Here is a 22,198-nt window from a genome sequence, read left to right as displayed (position 1 = left end):
CACACCATTCCGTAACATAGCTGGTACCTTGATATCAAGCTGAGAATTCAATACGACACATGACCTATGGCCTTTGGTCCCTAAAAGACACTCTATTTGGTGCCACTGGGGGCGCAAATGAATAAGGTATAGTCTTTGCCATCTAGGAGGATTCTTTCTGGTAGAGAGTTAGTAAGGACACTCTAGTTGCCAAGTGGAAGAAATCCAACTCAAATTAGCATAGGTAGAAAAGTGTGCTTACTGCCTCATGAACTGGTTTGTCTAAGTGTGGATTTCAGGCACAAATAATGGGACCGGGGTTCTCTCCATACCTCCACTCTAAATGCCTTTGCTTCTTTTGGCATGTGGACGCGTTCTCTTTTGCTATAGATGCTCTCTGCAAAGGGGAGAAGACGCCCACCTCTAAGCCTCCATTTATAGCTTATGATTGAAAGAAAGAGTGGTCTCCTCTCTCTTGCAGACTTCATATATACAATTTTCTTAATTTCAGATTGACCCTGCCTGGGTCATGTGCCATTCCTTGGATCAATCACTGTGGGCCAGGAGATGTAGTTCATGACTGACCAGGCCTGAGTGGTAGTTGGGGGTCTCCACTGGTGGATGAATAGAAAGGAGGGATTTGTGCCATAAATATTGAAGGTACAGAATTGACAAGTCTTGGAAACTGATTGTATGTGGGAAGTAGAAGGGAGCGAGAAACAAAAGATCAGTGGACGTGGTGGCATCTTACAAGAAATAGAATAGTTAGAAACAGACACTGCTTCAATGGGAAGGTACAGTGTGAATACGATAAGTTTCTTGAGATGCTTTGGAATATTTGGGTGCAGTTCACATGCAGTAGGAAATAAGAATTTGGAACTTAGAGCACAGGTCAGGAGATGCGATTGTCATCAAGGTCAAAATGAGAGTGGAAGTCAGGCGAGAGGGCATGATAGCTAAGAAGAAGAAGGCACCTTGGAGAAAGCCTGCCTGAAAACAAGGCTGAGAAATACTGGTGAGAAAAGTAGAAGAAAAAGAGCTCACTGCCAATGAAGCTGAAAAACCAAAAAAACCAAACCCCTTGCTGTCGATTTGATTCCAACTCATAGTGACCCGATAGGACAAAGTAGAACTGTCCCATAAGGTTTCAAAGGAGCGGCTGGTAGATTTGAACTGCCGACCTTTTTTTAGCAGCCTGAGCTCTTAACCACTGCACCACCAGGGCCCCATTATGAAGCTGAAGGAGGAGACCATTCCAAGATGGAGGAACAGTTGGTAATGTCAGGAGCTGGGGGGATGTCAAGGATTCGGAGGACCAAGAAAGGCCCTGGCTTCTTCAGTGGAGGTCAAGTGGTCCAGAGCGGCGCTCCTCAAAACGTGATCTGCAGATCCACACCTGTTGGCAATCTGTCACAGCCCAGGTGAGATAAGTATGGAAATTGAGAGTAAGCACTTTGAAACTCTTAGAGCAAATTGACAAGAGTCATTTTATATCTGTTGAATCCAATAATAATAATAATGGCATGAGGATCTTATTTTGCATGTTTTTTATTTCATTTTTCTAGTAATTGATTTTTTTCATGTGTTTTACAAAACTATTGATTTGTAATGGATTGGAAATTAAAAACACTGGTACATTTCTGGAGTCCCTGGGTGGTGCAAAGGGTTAATGCATTCTCTGCTAACTGAAAGGTTGGTGGTTCAAGTCAACCCACAGGCTCCTTGGACAAAAGACCTGGTAATCTACTTCCAAAAAAAGCCATTGAAAACCCTATGGAGCACAGTTCTTCTCTGACACACATAGGGTTGCCATGAGTGAATCCACTCTATGGAAACTGGTTTAGGTCCCTGGATGGCTTGCACTCAACTACTAACCAGAAGGTTGTTGGTTCGAACCCACCCAGTTGCACTGCAGAAGAAAGGCCTGGTGATCTACTTCTGTAAGTTCAGAGCCATGGGGCATAGTTCTGCTCTGACACACGCAGGGTTGCCGTGAGTGGAAAGCAACTCAAGGGCAATAGATGTTTTAGAACTTCCCCATGGGTGGTTTGAGAAGCGCTGGCCTAGATGGTTTTTAATGGAGTGGGTGTCAGATGAAAAGCCTGGGAGGTGGGGCTCACTCTTTGCTCATGACAAGTGAGAGCGAGAGGGCACTTGGTTTGATGGAGAGGGAGGGGGAAGCAGATGGCAAAGATAAGGCCAAGAAGAACCAAAGAATGTATCCATGGTCCATGTTCACTCAACCACAATTATGAAATATAAAAATCTAAAGTTTTTCCATAACTCATTTGGCAGGAAAGTCTAACCTGGATGATGACGTTCAGTACAACAGAACAAAATGTTGCCTGGTCCTGTGCCATCTTCATGATCCTTGAGTCCATTGCGATGATGTATATTCTTCCTTAACCCCACTTGGTAACCCCAAAAAAAAACCAAACCCAGTGCCGTTGAGTCGATTCCGACTCATAGTGACCCTATAGGACAGAGTAGAACTGCCCCATAGAGTTTCCAAGGAGCACCTGGTGGATTTGAACTGCTGACCCTTTGGTTAGCAGTCGTAGCACTTTAACCACTACGCCACCAGGATTTCCAACCCACTTGGTATGAATATTCATATAGTCGACTGCCGAAATATGAATACATTTGCTTATGGAATGCTGCCCCGGATCATGGGAGAGTGTTTTGAAATACGGAGTGTATGCTCTGAATAATTCTAAAATCTGAAACATTCTGAATTCCACTACACGGCTGGCCTCCAGGTTACGAGCAAGAGACTGTGAATCTGTTAGGAAAGATAAGGGAAACCGAAACTTACTTACAGATAGCAAGCAGGGTGTGAGAGATTAGGGATGCAAATGAGGGCAGAGACAGTTGGGAGCCCCAGGCTGGGCTAGAGAGGCCAGGGAGGATAAAGACCACAGAGCCATCTGGGTAAGGAGGAAGCACTTTTTTTTTCTTTGGTGACTGGAACGCCGCAGGAGATGGCTTTTGAAGATAGAGATTTTGAGATAGCACAAATCAAAAGCTGGGGAAATACATATGAGATGGCCTCCCCTTTCTAGGTCAGGTGGGCGCAAGCCTTGGTCCTTCCCACAACTCTCCCTGCCTCCTAAGAATAGAAGTTACAAAGGCCGGTTAGAGAATGAATCGTGAGAACCAAAGCCATTGAAGTTCAAAAAAATCCTTACAACATTCCTTTTCTACACCCTCAAGTCTGAAATCACAAGGGTGGCATCTAAGCAAAAAAAAAAGCAAAGTGAACATTTATTTAACATCTATAAATTCCATGGTCCCTAGGTGGTGCAAACAGCTTGTGCTCGACTGCTAACCTAAAAGTTGGCAGTTCAAACCTACCCAGTGGTACCATGGAGGAAGAAAATTCCTGCCAAACTGCTCCCGTAAGAGTACATCCAAGAAGACCCTAGGGAGCTCAGTTCTACCCTGCAACACGGGAGGTAGCCATGAGTTGGAATTGACCCAACAGCAACTAAAACAACAAAATCCGTGGCGTGCGTGCAGGAGGCTGCCGCAGTCTTGTGCAGGCTCATTAGCACACACCCCTTCGGTTGGTTTTCTTATATAAACAAGGGGCTGCTCTTCATTCCGTGGTGTCAGTGGGGCAGAAAGGAATGCGCCTACAAACGCATCCAGAGCGGGTGCTGGTACCTCCGCCACCACCCAGCCTCCGGCCCACACCAAAGAGGCATGCCTCCAGCACGCAAAACCAAGACCACTGATAGCTGGAGCACCCTGTTTGCTTTCCGAAATGAATGAGGTGCTTCAGAATCTTCGGTTTAGCAGTCCAGTGCGTGCTGTGTCCCCAGTCACATTCCTCTCACCCTGCACAGCGCTCCCCTCCCCGCAGGCCCTGCATTGCTCAGATGCCTTTTACTCTCTCATCAGCGCCAGCTGGCGGCCACCAGGGCTGGCCAGACAGGCCGATGGCACAGGATTGGGCCTGCCAGACACTTGCCAGTGCTCAGATGATGAAGGCAACGGGGGACACGTAGGCTTTCTTTGAGGATGGGGTTGACTGAGCCCTTTTGGAGCGGGAGGGAGAAGAATGTATCTCCAGGCCCTGAAGAAGTTGTTTACCGTGGCCCTCCAGGAAAGTGGTTATTAGGTGCTTTAACACTCCCCTCCTCACCTTGCCCCATCCTGCCTCGCCTCACCTCCACCCCACACCTCTGCCCGTGGAGCTGTGCTGGAAGCCCCACGTGAAGGCTGACATATAGCAGCCAGTGTGCCAGGAGAATGACAAAGCAGGGGAGTAGATTGGAAACAGAACACGCAGCCCCCAAAAGGAATTTAGGGCACACCATCCATAAGCCTTTTCTGCTTATAACCCTCCTAGACAGTAGCAAAGGGTCGGTGGTGAGAGTCGATTGCAAAGTTCCATCAAGCATCATAATATCATATCATGTCATGTCATATCACACCATATTATGTCACATATGAAGTAGCGATATGTATGCAGAGAGAAGTCAGGAAGTTTTTTCAAATTAAGGAATATGTAAAGGAAACACAAAGGATTAAAAAAAAAAAAATTGCTATCAATTCCGACTCATAGCAACCCTAAAGGCAGAGTCAAACTGGCCCATGGGGTTTCCAAGGAGCATCTGGTGGATTCGAACTGCCAGCCTTTTGGTTAGTAGCTGCAGCTCTTAACCACTATACCACCAGGGTTTCCACAAAAAAGGATAGCAAGAAGGAAACATGATGCCTTAGTCCCTTCTTATTTAGTACTTACAAGGGACCAGTGTTATGATCGAGCCCTGATGCCATAGTGGTTAAGTGCTACCTACAGCTGCTAACCAAAATGTCAGCAGTTCAAGTCCACCAGCCACTCCTTAGAAACCCTATGGGGCAGTTCTACTCTGTCCTGCAGAGTTGCTATGAGTTGGAATCGCCTTGATGGCAATGGGCTTGGTTTTGGTTTTTAATACTATGATGTTGCACTGGCCCTTCAAAAGAAGGGGGTCGTCAGTCAAATCCTGGAATTCCTGCTTGTTTGATCTTGGCAGATCAGCTTGAACTTTGTGAAAATCCACAGGCTAAGTTCTCTACCAGCAGAAGAGTTCCGTGATAGTTTCATGTAACAAGTTGTTTATTTGGCAAACCGATGCATGGAATAACAGAACACCTCTCAGACAGTAAGAACAGGAGAGACCCTGTGCCAGGCCTTCTGCAGTTTTGCTATTCAATTCCTTTTGTTCCACTGCCTTTCAACCTTTTTCCTAATTGGATTCATATAAATAGTAAAAGGGCAGACATTTTAACCTTTACACATCTTTCAGATAAATAAGCCTAAGTCTTTATTAAGTGTACCTAATTTTTCTGAAAATGTCGCTGCTGTTAACTTCCCAAAGTCCTCCCTATAAAGAGAGCACTAAAAGCTGAAATGGAGCATCACAATTGCTTGTTACACTTCACTAGAACTGAGCCCCTGGGTGATGCAAGGGATTCATGTTCTCAACTACAAACCAAAAGGCTGGAGGTTCGAGTCCACCCAGAGGCACCTCGGAAGAAAGGCCTGGTGACCGACTCCTAAAAAATCAGCCATTGAAAACCCCATGGAGTACAGTTCTACTCTGACACACATGGGGTCCCAAGAGTCTGAGTCAACTCAACAGCAACTGGCTGAGTGATTCAACGTGTAATTCGGTCTGTTACATTTTTTAGTTTACAAAATTAAAGGTAGTAATTAAGTGTTATAGGAGTCCCTGAGTGGCGCAAATGGTTAAGTGCTCAACCACTAGCTGAAAGGTTGGCGATTCAAATCTGCCAAGAGGCTCCTCAGAAGGCGAGCCTGACGATCAGCCTCCAAAAGGTCATGGCCTTGAAAATCCTGTGGAGCACAATTCTACTCTACACACATGGATTTGCCGTGAGTCAGAATTGACTTGATGGCAACTAACAACAACAAATTAACTGTTATAATAACATGAAGCATCAAAAACTTCACAATTGCACAGTTTTCCAAGAATCAAGTCGAGGTATTACCCGGATGGCTGCGTTTGCAGAGATCTCTTTTTTTTTTTTTTTTTTAGCTAGGTCTTTAGTTGCCTGCCAGTGGCATGGTTTTACATTCATTCTTTCACAGTGGATCTCATTTTTGACGGTCACAGTTTTCTGAGAACTGTAAGGGGTCTAAGACACTAAATTTTAGCACTTAAAACCCACCTTAAAGAGTCTCAGCTGGAAGGCAGAGGCAGCAGGAAGTGGGTAGAGGGCTGCACTCAGTACAGCGACACTTGGCTTAGTGTGAATGGGCGGCAGAAACTTGTGCCGTCTCCACAGTGTAGGGACCCCCTATGCCCAAAGGACAATGGGGCGGAGTAAAAGGAGGGAGGCATTGGTGGGCAGGGTGGGGTTCTTGGCTAAGATACAGAAAAGAGTTAGTGTGGAAAGGAGGCTAGATGGCAGAAAAGAGAGGGGACAATATTCATGAAGAGGGACGGGTGTATGCAAAAGTAGGAAGGTGCACACCTGTCTGGGAGTTCGTGAGTCCCCAGGTGTGGCAAGAGTGTAGGGTGTGGGGGACAGTACAGAAGGGGAGGGTAGGCTCAGATTATACACCATGCCAACGTGTCTGGGTTTTGTTTTATAAGGCATTGAAGTGTCACTAGAAGTTCTAAACATGGTAGAATGTGATTGGCTCTGTACTTTAGAAATTAAATAGGTACTGATGTTTATAGGGTTGCTATGAGTCTGAACTGATCTGATGGCATCTAACAACAACAATGTGGACTCTAAAGCAGGGAGAGATTTCAGGCAGAGAAACTAAAACCAGATTATTGGTAGAGGTCAGAGAAGAGACCATAAAGGACTGAACTACAGCTATTGCTGTGAATTGCTGTGGAATTGGCTGTGGCTCATGGTGACCCCATGTATGACAGAACAAAAAGTTGCCTGGTCCTGCACCATCTTCACGATTGTTGGTATGTTTGAATTCACTGTTAAAGCCATTGTGTCAATCCATCTCATTGAGGGTCTCCCTCACCTTCACTGGCCCTCCCTCCACTTTACCAAACATGATGTCCCTCCTAACGACGCATCCGAAGTGAGACAAAGTCTTGGACAATAGTCTGTGATCCATCAGGTTTTCATTGGCTAATTTTCCAAAGTGGATTGCTAGGCCTTTCTTCCTAGTTTTAGTTTGGAAGTTCCACTGTAACCTGTCTACCATGGGTGACTGCTAGAATTTGAAATACCACTAGCATAGCTTCCAACATCATGGCAACACACAAACCACCACATATGACAAACTGATGTTGACAGTGGGGTCTTTACAGCAGGAATTGTTATTCAACCTGGTATGACCCTGTGCAAGGTGCTCACGCTCTCTGAGCAGCAGTTTTGTCTTCTTTGTGAGGGGTTGTACTCGATGATGTCCAAGGTCGCTTTCTGCCCTGCCATGCTCTGGCTGTGTGACTTTTCTCTTCATAGTGAGAAAGCAGCCACATGGCTTCCTCCCAACTTGCGGACAGAAGTATCTCTCTCTCTAGCATCCACTTGGATTTCTGCTATGTCCGTGCCAATGCCCAGTGGCAGCGGAAGGGTTGTTTGGAGGGCATCTAGTGTCATTTCCCTTGCTCCGGCCTGTATGAGCATCTGGGAAGATAGACCCTTGGCAGACAAGCAGACAGGCAGCAAGGCTGAGAGGTCAAGAAGCCCATGGAAGAAAGTGCTGGCGAGCACGGGGGGCAGGGCCTGAGCCCCAGTGCCCTGGCCTGGCCCGCTGTACGAGGGTGCCCATGGGAGCCCTAGTGCTGCTACATAAATCAATAGAGAGTATTTACATATCACAGTTTAAACAGCAACTTTACATCCAATATCTCAGCTAAGGAAGGGGTGGTGGGGACCCTGTTTCTCTATTCATTGAGAGAAATTTGTGTTTCCCCCAAGGGATTTGAAGGAAGAGGTTAAAGGACACTAATAAAGTAATATCAGGATTACTTAAGTCGCATTGAGACCAAAACCAAACCAGTTGGCGCCAAGTCAATTTCAATTCATGGCTACCCCATGTGTTTCAAAGTAGAACAGCTCCTCACAGGATTTTCAATGGCTGTGGCTTTTTGAAAGCAGATCACCAGGCCTATCTTCTGAGGCAGCTATGGGTGGCTCAAATCTCCAACCTTTAAGTTAGCAGCTAAGCAAGTTAACCATTTGCAACACCCAGGGACTCCAAAAGAGCCCTGGTGGTGCGGTGGTTAAGAGCTTGGCTGCTATCCAAAATGTTGGCAGTTTAAATCCATCATCTGTGGAAACCCTATGGGGCAGTTCTACTCTGTCCTATAGGGTAACTATGAGTTGGAATTGACTTGATAGCAATGGGTTGGGTTGGGTTGGGTTGGGCTGGGTTTTTAGGGACTTCAAAATAAAGAAATTAGGAAATTTGCTCAGAGTCCAGCACAGGTTTATCTGACTCCAATGCCCTGGTTCTTTTCTTTCTGTAGCTAGCGATACACTGACCCAGCCATCTTGAAATGAGCTGCTGGTGGTTCTTACTACACAGGACAGAAGCAGGGAAGCAGGCTGACCATTGGCGGGAATTAAGCTTTAAAGCTAGAGAATGAAATTACCAAAAGCCCTAGCCTATGTCTTGGGGGACTACTGTAAAATCTTAACATGGGATGGGATAGTGTTCACATACTCAATAGTCCTCAGCACGCACAACAGGGGAGGGATTCAGCTCTACTGCTTACTAAACCAAAGGAATGTTATCTAGATTTCTTGGAGGCTCACAAGACTCATCTTTCAGATGGAAAGGCCTTCGACTAATTGTTCTTGTTTATCCAGCCAGACACCAAAAACAATTTCCTGCAAACGAAGGAATATCCTGTAAGCCTGCAGTACTGCTAGGAAGACCCTTGCAGCACAATAGGCTGGTGTTTAATCTCTGCTCAGAGAGCCCTTGCAGAATCACTGAGGCCAAATGAGGGAAAACAAGGCTGGGTGGAGCAGAGAACAGTCGCAGAGCGAGGGCCGAAGGCGGGTGTCCACCCCATTAGGACTGCCCAAGGGCTGTGTCCCAGGAATCTCTGCCACATTCATCTATTAACTAAATGGGAACCCTCTATCAGGAAACCATTTTCCTAGGCCAGCTGCTCTCCTCTTTTCTTTCTTTCTTTTTGTTTAAATCATAAAAGTAGAGTTTTAATCCATTGGGGATTTGAAGGGGGGAAAAAAAAACTTATTCAGATCCAACTTGATCAGGAAAAAAATAAGGGCTGATTTTCCATCCAAGTCACATAGCTGGTTGAAGTCCATCCCCTTCCAGGAGCGCTATTGTCTGGATTCACCAAGTCTCAGTCCCGAGGCCAGTGAGAAGGAATTTTCCCCTCACCACTCTGTCCTTCGGAAGAATTGCTGAAGGTGACCCTTTCTGTCCTCTCCTGTGTGAGTCTGGAGACTCACTACAGAAATCATGAAGCTGAACCGAAGGTTCTGTGCTTTGGTCTTTTTAACCAGGCTCATCAAACAGTGGGCATTTTTTGTTCCCCGGATAATAAGTGTTGGTGGGTTAATGGGTCATCTTCAGCGGAGAGGTCAGCAGGAAAAACAGCCGTGTTCAAAGCTGGAGCTAGAAAAACCAAGCCATCAAAGAAAGCAGCTTGCAGTGGGCACCGATGGTGTATAGTGCGTCCACCGGCCAACCCCATTGGAGAGGTCACATGGAACCTTTATCCTAAGCCAAGCCGGTGAAGGTCACCAAACGTGTGTGACGCTGGACTCGGGGAGGCCTTCGTGAGAACAAGCCAGGGAAGCTGGTGAGCTGCTTTTCACTGAGGGAAGATTGTATTCCCACTCGTTACAGATTGACATTGGAAGTACTTTGAACAGTGAAAAGAACAAAAAAAGCAAACAGCCACCAAGAAAAAAAAGAGAGAGAGAGAGAGAGATCAGCAGGGGTGGTTAGTGAAAAGGGGCCTGGAGACAGAACAGCTTTTGTTCCCAGAGTTCGTTTCATGTAGAGATTTTGAGGTGACTGGCTTTGAAATGAAGTGGTTTATGAAAGAGTTGCCAAGGCACAGGAAGCGGGACTGGCAGACTGTTTTGTGAAGCAGTTTCTTTAAAATTTAGGTTAATCTTAAAAAGCATTTATTCCCTTTTCTTGGCTTTGCTTTCAGTCTTTCTCTTTTCTTTTTTTGATGGGGTGGAGGGATAGTTAGGTTTGGGAAGGTTCTCCCCTTTCTGTCTTATTTTCCAATCTTTTTCAAAACGTGAAAAGGAATTACCACATTACAAGTTCTTTGTCAGGAGTTTTCAGAAGCTAAGCCATGGGCGGGCACAGTATTACCTTGCTGCGCGAGCCAATAGCCGGACAGCATGCAAATGAGCCCGTGATCCGCCTGCTCTGGTCAAAACAGTGAGCTCAGACGCTTTGGAAACTTAGCTGTGCGCAGGGCTCGGCGGGCTTGGGCGGGCAAACCATCAAGCGACCGTTCTCCTTTTCATTTAACACTCAATGGAGGGACAGACACTCCAGTCCTTAATGCTGTCGTACTAATTTAGGAAAACGGTTCCATTCACCGCTGCCGAAATGAAATATAAGGTAAGAGATATTTCCTATTAAGCCTTAGGCTGTGCCTGCGAGTGTGGGTGTCTGTCTGTCTGCCTGCCTATCTGTCTGTGTCTGTCTGCCTGCCTGTCTGTCTGTCTCTTCCGCTGCGGCACGTCCCCGAAGGGAGCCTTTCTGTACCCGGGAGAGTTGAGATGGGTCTAAGTCACTTTGGTTGACATGCAGACACCTAATCTCTGAGACCCAGGACCCATCTTCTCTGAAAGTTGCCAGGGAAAGGACCTGGTGAGGAGTTAGTAACACTGAGAACCCACCTACCGCGGTGTGTTCAGAGGGTCTCTAGCTGGAAGCGCAGGAGGTATTGGCTCAGATCTCGCCTGCTTTCCCGGGCCGGGCTCCCCGTGTCCTGGGGAGCAGGAATGAGGGAGGAATCCCACTGCTGGGTCGGTACAGCTTTTCAGGCTTTACTTTAGCGTATTGCGCTTCGTCTGGGAAGCAGTTTGCCATATATCCTTGGAGTGGCTGAAATTAAAAGCCCCAGGTACGGTTATGTAGCTGATGATGGAGAATTTTGACATTCTTAGGTGAAGTTGAATGCCGGAACAAATGAATATTAGCCACTTCTTGAAAACTCTTTTATTGGCATTTGAATGGACTGGCGGGTATGGGCACTTTTACTGTGACTGGAGCTCATAGAATGTGATAATACTTCGGTAGCATTATTTTCCCATGGGTTTTGCACTGTTATTTTTGTGTTTATTCTTGGCAATAGAATTACAACTTGCTCAGCATATCCATTTTGTTTTAAGTAGCCCCATCTAACTGAGACAAGTGGTTTCCAGGGGTAGAATTACTCTGTACCGATGTAGATAGCAATGAGTTGGGCGTGATTTTTCCTTGGGTTGATGAATATTTCTAGGATAGACATAAGTACTATCACTTTTAAACAAAAGTGCTGTTATGAAAATAGATTTTGGCATGATATCTATGCTTTTGGATTGACAATTGGCATTACCTGTCTGGCCTCTGAGGTTGTGCTAGCTGGGAGCTACAGGTACTTGGCTTTCCTTCTGAATTACCTAGCTAAGGGCCCATCCTTTCTTAATGTCAGCTTGTAAATACTTGGTTCTGGCTAATAGCCGCTGGTTAACTCAGTGATAAATCTTTTGTTCAAAAGCTGTAAATCTCAACGTCCAAAGCCTTTATTGTAGTGCATGAGTTGTGGTTCTCTTTGGAAAGGTTACAACTCTGTGAAGAAACAGATACCAGTTGTCAGCTTTCCCAAAGGGAAGATCAGAAGATGGGTAATCCTGAAGTCCTCAAGATTTGACTTTACAATGCAACCAGAAACAAACCCTTCTACCTGGCAAGAAAGTTCTGCTTCTGGACGTGGTTCACCCCCTATTCCATAGTTCCTTACTCAGAAAAAAAAAAAAACTAAACCCAGTGCCATAGAGTCAATTCCAACTCATAGTGACCCTATAGACCAGTTATTGCTTGGCCTGGGGTGATATTTTTGCTCCTTCTCTCCCTCTTGCTGACTGCCTTCATTTCATATAAACTGGCAAGCAGAAAACAGAGAAAATATGTTCATACATTTATTATTGGGAAGTATGAATGGCTGAAAGTAACCTCAAAGGCTGCAGTCTAGAAAGTGACAGCAGCAGGCACGAAGCCTAAAGTCACTTTTATTCAGTGACCTCATCCTGGTTAGCTTTATTCTTATGGAAAGAAAACATCATGGCAGCTGGTAATGTAAACCTGCTACTGGCTTTCATGGAGAAAACCTGCTCTCTTTACCAAGTTTTACCAGTGTTAAAAAAAATAATATTAACAGTGCAAATACACAATTTTTAGCATTCATTAGCTCGTGGACTCTTTCGCCAGCAAGAAGGGGAGAGAGTCCAGCCTTCTCACCTTGTGCTGACTCTAAAATGAACCATTAGTTGGAGGAATCTACTTTTCCTTTCTCATAAAGCCTGTTTGCTCTCTAGATGGTAATGGAAAACTTTGTTTCAGAAGAGAATTTTGTCATTTTAAGTGGAGGAGATGGCACACAGGAAGAGAGAGAGAAAAAAAAGAAAACCCAACCCCTCTGTCGATAGGGAGAGGAGTGATGAATAACATTAATAGAGGTTTACTTTGACAATACAGTTATTGTCCCAATGGCTGTATGAGGTGGGCATTATTATCATACTCATTTTCAAATGTGAAAATTGTGGCACAGAGACACTGAGTGATGTACCCAGTGTCACACAGCTAAAAATTGGTAGGATTCGAACTCAGGTGACCTGGCTCCAGAACTCTCGATCTGACCCACTATTAAGAGAAAGAGCTATCTGTGACCGCCCCCTAAAATGTTCTGTGTGACTGAGGTTTACTTCTTCCAGGAAGTTTAAGACTGTTTCATCCCAAGCATTCCTGTAGGATAGATTCTTATGTTTTTAGACAGTAAATCTACAAAGCAAAGTGAAGTGTACCTTTGGCACTTATTTGTTTAATTTGAGCCACATTGGTAGTAAAACCAGGTAATTATTAGATTGTAAATTCCTGGAGTCAGGAATTACCTCTTAAACACCATGTTGCTCTGTACACTATAAACTTAGCACAGTCAGAATTTAAAATGTTCATTGAGAGATTTATAATTCAGATCCATTAGTTTTTTTTTTTTTTTTAAGACCGGATTATCTGGTTTGGCTGCTTCAGGGATCATAACTAAAAAAAAAAAAAGAACAACCAAATCTCTACTCATTTTGCACTTAATATATACAACTTCAGGCCAGCCAGCTATGTATTTACAATAATCTTGAGAACTGTGGAATGTAAGCTGTTACTTCGGGTAAACCTTTTTTGTAAGCACGCAGCTAGTCTATTTTTATTTCATTGCGGGTTTTTTATTTGTTCATGTAAATACTGTGGTCATTGTCGTATGTACTTAATATCCCATCTCTCTTAGAAGGTGTTCAGTCTGTGGTTATGTGATAGTTATGTAAAAAAAAAAAAAAAGTTATGTATGGGGGGCTTAATCGATTTGAGAATTTTCTACAAGCTTCTCTGAATATATGGAGCCTGTTCTGAGTGGGGGAGGGGGGGCCGATGGCCTTAGAACACTTGCCAAGGAAGGCTGTGGCTCCTGAGGGTATGGAGGTAGGTGGGTGGCTGCTGCTCTTTTCCAGGAAGGTGATTGCAGGGCAGGTGTACAGATGTGTTTGAGCAGAGGCCCAAGGCTCCACCTCCTTTGTCCTGGAGAGGGAGGAGGGAGACCTTGTAGGCGCTGAGTCTGGCTGGTCTCCAATGGCTGAGCAGCCCTTTGAGACTTGGCCACATTTCTGAACCCTTATGTGCCTACACTCCAGTTGTAAGTTATTGATCTAGCCTATCATGCAAGAAATTCATTCTTAAACTTTTTGATTGAAGAAAAACTATAGATGGCATTCCCAGGACAGTAAAGAAAGCTACTACCGTAAACTCAATTATTGTATCCTGGTTGAATGGGGTGAGGCAGATAGGGCACAAGAAAGTGTATGCTATAAAAACCTTTTGAGAGGACTTTGAAAATATTTTCATTTCCTCAAGCTAGCTTGAGAAGAAAATGATGGCAGGTCTTTGATTTTGTCATTATAGTCATTTATGACTTAATAATTTCCAATTCTTTTCTTACTGTAATGTACACCAAACCTGTGGCTGTGGAGTCGATTCCAACTCATAGTCAGACCCTATAGGACAGGGTAGAACTGCCTCATAGTGTTTCCAAGGAGTGGCTGGTGGTTTTGAACTGCCGACCTTTTGGTTAACAGCCAAGCTCTTAACCCCTGGGCCACCAGGGCTCCTACTCTGATATATTGCTTGTAAACTCTGCCTCTAAATTATTTGTTGGACCTAATCCAAATTGAAGACTCATGCTCTCTTCCTTTTTAGATCTTGCCTGGGAATTATGAATCTAAAAGAACCAAAAGATAGTGTAAAAGACATTCGCTTTTTTATTTCCATTTTTAGCAAACCCATTTTCAGAGCTACATGACTTACCTAGGTGGAGATGAAAGCTTTCGTAGAACTGAAGGCGTTGTTCTGATAATACCAAATTTAGCAAGTTACAGTGTGTAAAATACCGAGGATTCCTTTAGCATCCTTTCATTGCTGGAATCGCATCAGCCCTCTTCTCAGAATTCACCAGTGGCTTCCTGTCTGCCCACAGTCTTCTAAAAAAAATCTTCCTCTCTACACCAAGCCTTTTGCAAATCCCCGCCCACCTTCTGTGCTCTTACGACCTCATAGGCTCTTGTTTTTTCATCCAAGCATTCTTTATGCTTCTCTAATTTTTTTAATACCAGACTAAGGAGCCCTGGTGACAAAATGGTTAAGGTTAAGGGCTTGGCCTGTTAACTGAAAGGTCAGCAGTTTGAACCCACCAGTGGCTCTGTGGGAGAAAAGACCTGGCTGTCTGCTCCCATAATAATTACAGCCTAGGAAACCCCATGGGGTAGTTCTACTCTGTCCTATAGGGTAGCTATGAATCGGAATCAACTCAATGGCACACAACAACAACAACACCAGACTTCTCCGGGTCTCACCTCTCCTACCTACATGAATGGGACACCCTTAAAACACACTGTGTCCCTAAACTTTCTGCTCCTTAGCCTCTGCCATGGGACATCTTGGCTCCCTGCTGCTCCCATTCAGTATGTCCCTGTCTCTTTGTGCCTGCGTGACTTGGTTAGCCTATCACTTCCACTAGTTAAGCTCCTCATCCATCCATTCTATAAAACAATCAAAAGCCTAAGCCTTTGTCCCTTTGTCCTGCAATCCTTAAAGTAGGCTTTATGATGTTCACCTCTGCCCTACTCTGTTAGCACTGCCTTACTCATTAACCCCTTTCAATCGAATCACTATCTAAATGATACCCTGTAACTCACATAAGTTACCCTCTGGGGCTGTCCAGTTTTAAGTAAGCCCCACTGAATATAAGACAGACCCAATCTTTATTTGTGTGTAGAGGCAGATTGAAGACAAGTCCTTGAATAAAATGTATGATCTAGGATCTGTTAAGGTATTCAGGGGCAGGAACTTGGTCTTCCTCGTTCTTGTGTTAGAGACTAGGTAGTGTGGGCTTTGGAGTAAGGGATGTCTGTTTCTGGTAGCTTAAAGCTCCGTAACCTTGGGCAAGGAGACCCCGGTTGGCACAAACGGTTAAGCACCCTACCAGCCAAAATGTTGGCAGTTCCAACCCACCCAGAGGAATCTTGGAAGGCAGGCCTGGTGATCTGCTTCCAAAAGGTCACAGCCTTGAAAACCCTATGGAGCAGTTCTACTCTGCACACATGGGGTCAGCATGAGTCGGAGTCAACTCAGTGGCAACTAACAACAACAATCTTGGGCAAGCTAAAGCTCTCTGAGCCTCAGTTTTCAATATCTGTAAAATAGGATTGATAATAACTGCCTTATGTGATTGTTATAAGCCCTGAATGAGGTACTGTATGAATGTAAAGTACTTACCATGGCTCCTGGTGTACAGTAAGTGGACAATGCTAGTCATCCTCAACTCCCCTTGTATACTAGATGCTCAGTAGATGTTGAAAGGATAGATAGTGTGCTCAAGGCTTGGTGACATAGTTAAGTCAAAATTCCAGTTACGAGGTTAAGATGACTGAGTATTGTTGAATATTCGACAGGCTTGGATGTGTATTGTGGAAATGCAGACCCCAGCCTTAGGGATTTAACAGGATAGCTACTGCACGTGGTCCACTTGCTAACATGTTAACAACTTGATATCTTCATCATTATTAATGAGACTTGACATTCCTAAAACTACAGCACCTTGCTCATAGTAGGTACTCAACACATACTGAATGTAATGTGGAATTGCATAAAATACCTGTAACTCCCAAAGACCCAAAATCAAACCTATTGCTGTCAAGTCATTTCCAACTCAGGGCGACCCCATGTGTGTCAGACTAGAACTGCACTCCATAGGGTTTTTAATGGCTGTAATATTAAGGAAGCAGATTGCCAGACCATTCTTCCGCAGCTCCTCTGGGTGGATTAGAACTGCCAACCTTTTGGTTAGTAGCTGAGCACAAACCATTTATACCACCCAGCTTGTTAAAATACTTACACAAATAGCCTAAAGAAAAAAAAAGGGTGGGGTGGTTCTTCTGTATGGCATAGTGGAAAGAACATTGGATTTTGTTTCCAATCTATTTTATTACTTTCTAACAGTATAATGTTACATAAGCTACTCCAAGCGTCCATATCCTTATTTATACAATGTAAGTGGTTAACAATGGTGTCACTGTGGAGTGGGAGTGTGTGTGTGTGTGTGTGTGTGGGCCACACCCCATGATACTATCAGAGGGGGTGACACCAAAATGACCCCAGGGTCTGCAGGGGGCAGCAGCAGTGCTGGCAGTGACCAGTGAGTGGGTGATGCTGGGGGAGGGGCCACCAAGGCAGGAGCATCACGAGGGTTGTTGTCACCCATCATCCAAACTTGTCATCACCCTACCACCACCACCCCCACCCAGTGCAGTAACTTGTCACCACCCCTCCTCCCCGTTCCTGGCCACCTGCCAGTCAGGCTGCTGTTGGGCAGAGAGGAGGGTCTCTGCCTTGGCCAACAGGAGAGGAGAGGAGCTGGGGAGGGGGGCTGGGAGGGGCTGTGCCATGCAGAGGGTGATCCTCCCTGTGCAGGGGTGGGGTGGGCCCTGGCTACTCTGCACACAGGTGGGGGACTCACCAGCCACACCACCCATGGAGGAATGGAGGGGAGGGGTGGTGGTGGTCACACTATGAGCTTCCACACTGGGTGACACCAACCCTGGTGATGCCACTGAGTGATAATACCTGTCTTCTCTGAGAGTTGTAAGGATATAATATATGAAAATCATCAGTTTCTAGCACAGTGCAGGCATTTAATAAATGGCAGCTATTATTTTTTTTTATTATTATATGATGCATTAGGAGATATACCCATATAGATACATAGCTACAGAAGCATTAAGTACATAAAAAATTAAAAGGGAACATTCACTAGAACTGTTTACCCATAGCAAAAATATTAGTGAGCAGAAGAGAAAGCCAGTTTAAAAAGCCAAGGCTGCAATAGAAGGGGAGGCTAGAGGGGAGTATGGGAGAAATTCAGGGTAAACTATATCCCTTATCTTATTTCATTCAATTAGAATGACGCAAATGTTAAGTAAGAGGGCTTTGTTATCTATTTTTAGAGCACTTTAGGGTTAGAAAGAAACCTAAACAAATTGGTTTGAAATGCCTGGCCCTGGAACTGTGGCACTAGTATGTAGTAACATATAGACTTAATTACCAGGCCTCCTTGCCAAGATAAACAAAAAAGGGCCACTGGAAAGAAATACTGTATTTCCAACTTAAAATGTTGGCGAAAAGCTGCCCGGTTTCTAGGTGATGGAAAGAGGACCAAAAAAAAAAAAAAAAAAAGCCTGATTATACTTTAACAAAACCCCCCACCATTTTATTTACTTACAGCATTCCAGTAATCTCCCTGCGGTAATTCTTACTGGGTAATGAGGACTCCTCACAGTGAGCTGCAAAAGGCTATCTTCCTGAAGAATCTTCCCTTAAAGATAAATGGCCTTATTGGTGGCCTTTTCCACTGTCCATTAGAAAGGCCGATTGTGTCAGAAGGTAGTTTTAGTGACAGAGTGATCTAGGGGAATTGAGGCATAGCCTTTGAGGACCATGGAACAGGCAGTCCAGAAACTGAACCGTGATGGGGTATGGCAGTGATTTTTCATTGTTGAGGCGGAAGGCGCGACAGCTAATCGTGGATATATTAAACCTACCCGTGGAATGTTTTCAAACACGTATGCCTGGGCCCACCACAGACTACTAAATCCCAGTTTATTCTTAAAAAAAAAAAAAAGCTAGTCCCCTTAACGGTAGTAGAATAATTTGGAAAAGGGTAATGAGAATGGTTGAACAACTTGAAGAATGTAATCAATGTCGCTGAGCTGTACATGTAGAAACTGTTGAATTGGTGTATTTTTGTGGTATATACTTTCACCCCCTCAACATTTTTTTTAAATAGCTAGTCCCCACTTAATTGTGATCATGAGGAGCCTGTACATATAGATCAAGAGGCAGTCCTTCAAACAGAACAAGGGGATACTGCATGGTTTAAAGTCAGGAAAGGTGTGTGTCAGGGTTGTATCCTTTCACCATTCTTATTTAATCTGTATGCTGAACAAATAATCTGAGAAGCGGGACTATATGAAGAGATGGGGCATCAGGATTGGAGGAAGACTCATTAACAACCTGTGATATGCAGATGACACAATCTCGCTTCCTAAAGTGAAGAGGACTTGAAGCACTCACTGATGAAGATCAAAGACTACGGCCTTCAGTATGGATTACACCTCAACATAAAGAAAATGAAATCATCACAACTGGACCAATGAGCAACATCATGATAAATGTAGAAAAGATTGAAATTGTCAAGGGATTTCATTTTACTCGGATCCACAGTCAGTGCCTATGGAAGCAGCAGTCAAACTCAAAAGACGCATTGCATTGGGCAAATCCACTGAAAAAGACCTCTTTAAAGTTTCTGAAAAGCAAAGATGTCACCTTGAGGACGGAGGCACACCTCACCCAAGCCATGGTATTTTCAATCACCTTATATGCATGTGAAAGCCGAACGATGAAGAAGGAAGACTGAAGAATAAAAAAAATAGACACCTTTAAATAATGGTATTGGCGAAAAATATTGAATATACCAGAGACTGCCAGAAGAAAAAACGAATCTGTCTTGGAAGAAGTACAGCCAGAATGCTCCTTAGAAGCAAGGATGTCGAGACTATGTCTCACATACTTTGGACATGTTGTCAGGAGGGTTCAGTTCCTGGAGAAGGACGTCATGCTTGGTAGAGAGTGAAAAAGAAGAAGACCCTCTACAAAATGGATTGGCACAGTGGCTGCAACAATGAGCTCAAGCATAACAACGATTGTGAGGATTGTGCGGGACCGGGCAGTGTTTCATTTTGTTGCACTTAGGGCTGTTGTGAGTCGGAACTGACTCGACAGCACCTAACGTCAACAACAACACCAAGTTTTCTATCTATCTATCATCTATCTACCTATTATTGTCTGTATGTGTATATAGCCATGTTCTATTAACCAAAAAATGGGACACATGGTCTGACAATGTGAAGGATATTTGAAACTGGACTGTCTTGGAAAGGTCAGGAACATGTTGTCATGCTACACAGTCAGCACTCGCTGCGCCAGAGATTGGTCAGCTGTCGGCAGCGTGATCCCTTTTCTCTTACGGCAGCCTTTCGACAGAACCTTATCTAAGAGGCATTTTAAAAATGGATTCAGGCAAATGTTTATATAGCATTATAGGTGACATTTACTTATAAATAGCAGGCTGCTCCTTCTCTGCTTTTTCCTTGCAGAAACGGGCATCTTCAGCAATGAAGGAGGGCCCGTTTTGTGGGACTCACTGGGAACACCTGAGAGGGTTCAGCTGCTGGCGATTGCCTTTTCATTGTTCTTGTTTGAAACCTGGCAGATAGTCCGGGGCCTCACAGACCGCAGGATCTGCATCAAGCCTCCTGCCTCCCTTATTAAGGTCTTAATTACAGGCACAGCTTACTTCATTGCTGGAGGGAAAGAATTTCGTTCCTCTGAACTGTGTTTTTTGGTGTGGCAGGTGTAATCATGATGAGATCATTGCTGGTTTGTTTTCTTTTCCCAGAGGAATTTTTTTTTTTTTTTTTGAGGGGGAGGAGTAGGTACAGTTCTTAAGATACAATTTCATGAGCTCATAATAGTGCGGTAATAGCTGTGCTTCAGTTTCATAGAGATCTTCTGAAGAAATCAGACCGTTTCACATGTATAATTCCATCAGTCCTCGTAATATTCCTGTAACGAAGAACACGTTCATTATCCCTGTTTTTCAGATGGGTAAACAGGCGCAAAGCCAGTAATTTGATCGTTGTTAGTCTTACAATATAGAGAACAGAGACTAGACTCTCCTACTTCAGTCTAGCGCCCATTCTTCTGTCCAAGTTTTCTCAACCTTGGCACTGTTGTCATTTGGGGCTGTATAGGTCTTTGTTGGGGGGCTGTCCCGTGCCTTACAGGATGTTTAGCAGCATCCGTGGTACCAGTAGTAGTTTCCCACCCCGTTGTGACAACTTTCTGCTTAAAAATAATGCTCTTATTAGTTCTTATGTGATAGAAGCACAAAAGTACCCTCATGTAACTGTCAAAGTTTTATCATGATTGAGGTTAATGTCAGAGTAACAGGTCGTAAACCAAAACGAACTTCTTGATATGCTTAGCACCAGCTTTTTAAAGTGAACACACAAAATACTAAGAAACATAGGGTCTCACTCAGGTCACAGGCAAAACCATCCAGCTGTCTCTAAGGCAGCCATAATTCCGCCAAGTCTTCTTCTGGCTTCCATACATGTACCTAATAATGGAGCGTGCGTTTAGAACTGGGCCTTTATGAAAGCCATTGTATTCTCATAAACTGCTGTATTATCTCGCCATGTAAGAGCCTTGTCTGTACCCGTGGTCATTAAACAAGGTCATTGTGAGGTTTCCTTCTGCTCCATTTGCTCCTGCCACACTTTCCTCCCTCTTCTAGCTGAGAAGCTGCAGCAGCAAAAAGTTCCTCCTTGGGGCGGCTGTGCAGTTACAATGCTGACGGCTTCTGACTGGGTACACCCGTACAGCCAAGAGTATGGATCCATTTTCTAAAACTCTTTGAGGACCTCACAAGTTAAGTGGGAGAATAGAAATCAGGCTCTAAACCTAGGTCAGGTGGCAACTACAAGAAGTCCAGCCAGGGGTAGCCTCCAAGTACATGAGCTGGGTTCTGGATGGGAGACAGGTGAGAGCTGCCAAGATGTGTACGTAGTTGTATCAATGGGTATAGATAGAACTTCATACCTTGGGCTGCATACCTTGATGTCAGAAGGTAAGATACATAAAAATGTGAAAATAGGAAGATCTTTTCCTTCTTTCAAATATTTTATTAGTGGTTATAATTTGTGTATTTTGACTTTTTGAGAAGTGATTTTTTTTTTTTTAATATATCGTAGTGGATTGGAATCTCCAACTCCTTCATAACTTAATTCTCATTTCCCTTCCCCAAGTACCCTGTATGTTAGAAGAATTTGTCTAGACAGGCAGATAGATGTGATCCAGTGCCAACAATGTAATATTGGCTGGAATCCAGGTGGTTGTTTTATTGTTAATAAAACCTATCTTTTGAGTGAGTGGGTGTCAAGCCTTCATCATTATATGGCGCCTGTCACATTTATCTAGGGACAGACCCTGAAAAGAGTTTGTGCCTGCCTCATGTTTTTGATCCTTTGCCAATATACTGTACTTCAGTCTATCAAAACCAGGCAACCTGGGACAAATGCTTATAAATTCCAGGGCATAATAGCAGCAGTGCGAAATTCTAAGAAGAAGAAGTTTCCCAGGAAGGGCATCCTGGTCCAGTGGAGACAATCGTAGACTGAGAGATGCTGGTTCTGCCTCTGTGACTAGTGTTATCTGTGACCTTGGACAAGACACAGTACAGCTCCAGGCTGGAAACTGAGGACGTTGGGTCAGAATGAGCTCTGGGCTCCCTTCTCACTCTAACATTCTAGCCTAGCCAATTCTGGTCAGTTTACTGGTAACTTCCAGTTCTAATACCAT

The 22,198-nt window shown here is 44.3% G+C and overlaps 1 protein-coding gene across 6 annotated transcripts in view; it reads left to right on the top strand.

The window, feature by feature from the left end:
* The window catches only part of NEDD9 (neural precursor cell expressed, developmentally down-regulated 9), a 217,950-nt gene that overhangs the window by 152,489 nt on the left and 43,263 nt on the right, over positions 1-22,198 (top strand). For 2 of the 6 annotated variants that reach the window (XM_064280674.1, XM_003416466.4), the window contains exon 1: positions 10,346-10,537. The exons of the other annotated variants lie outside the window; for them this stretch is intronic. Coding sequence is in view for 1 of the 2 variants with exons in the window: in XM_003416466.4 (XP_003416514.2) it covers positions 10,526-10,537 (12 nt within the window). In the remaining variant the exon portion in view is untranslated. Of the gene's footprint in view, positions 1-10,345; positions 10,538-22,198 lie in introns of those variants that run through there. 6 annotated transcript variants of the gene reach the window in all.

Source organism: Loxodonta africana, chromosome 1 (assembly GCF_030014295.1).
Source record: "Loxodonta africana isolate mLoxAfr1 chromosome 1, mLoxAfr1.hap2, whole genome shotgun sequence".
In the NCBI taxonomy this organism is placed as follows: domain Eukaryota; kingdom Metazoa; phylum Chordata; class Mammalia; order Proboscidea; family Elephantidae; genus Loxodonta; species Loxodonta africana.
This window is presented reverse-complemented; position numbering and strand designations above follow the sequence as displayed.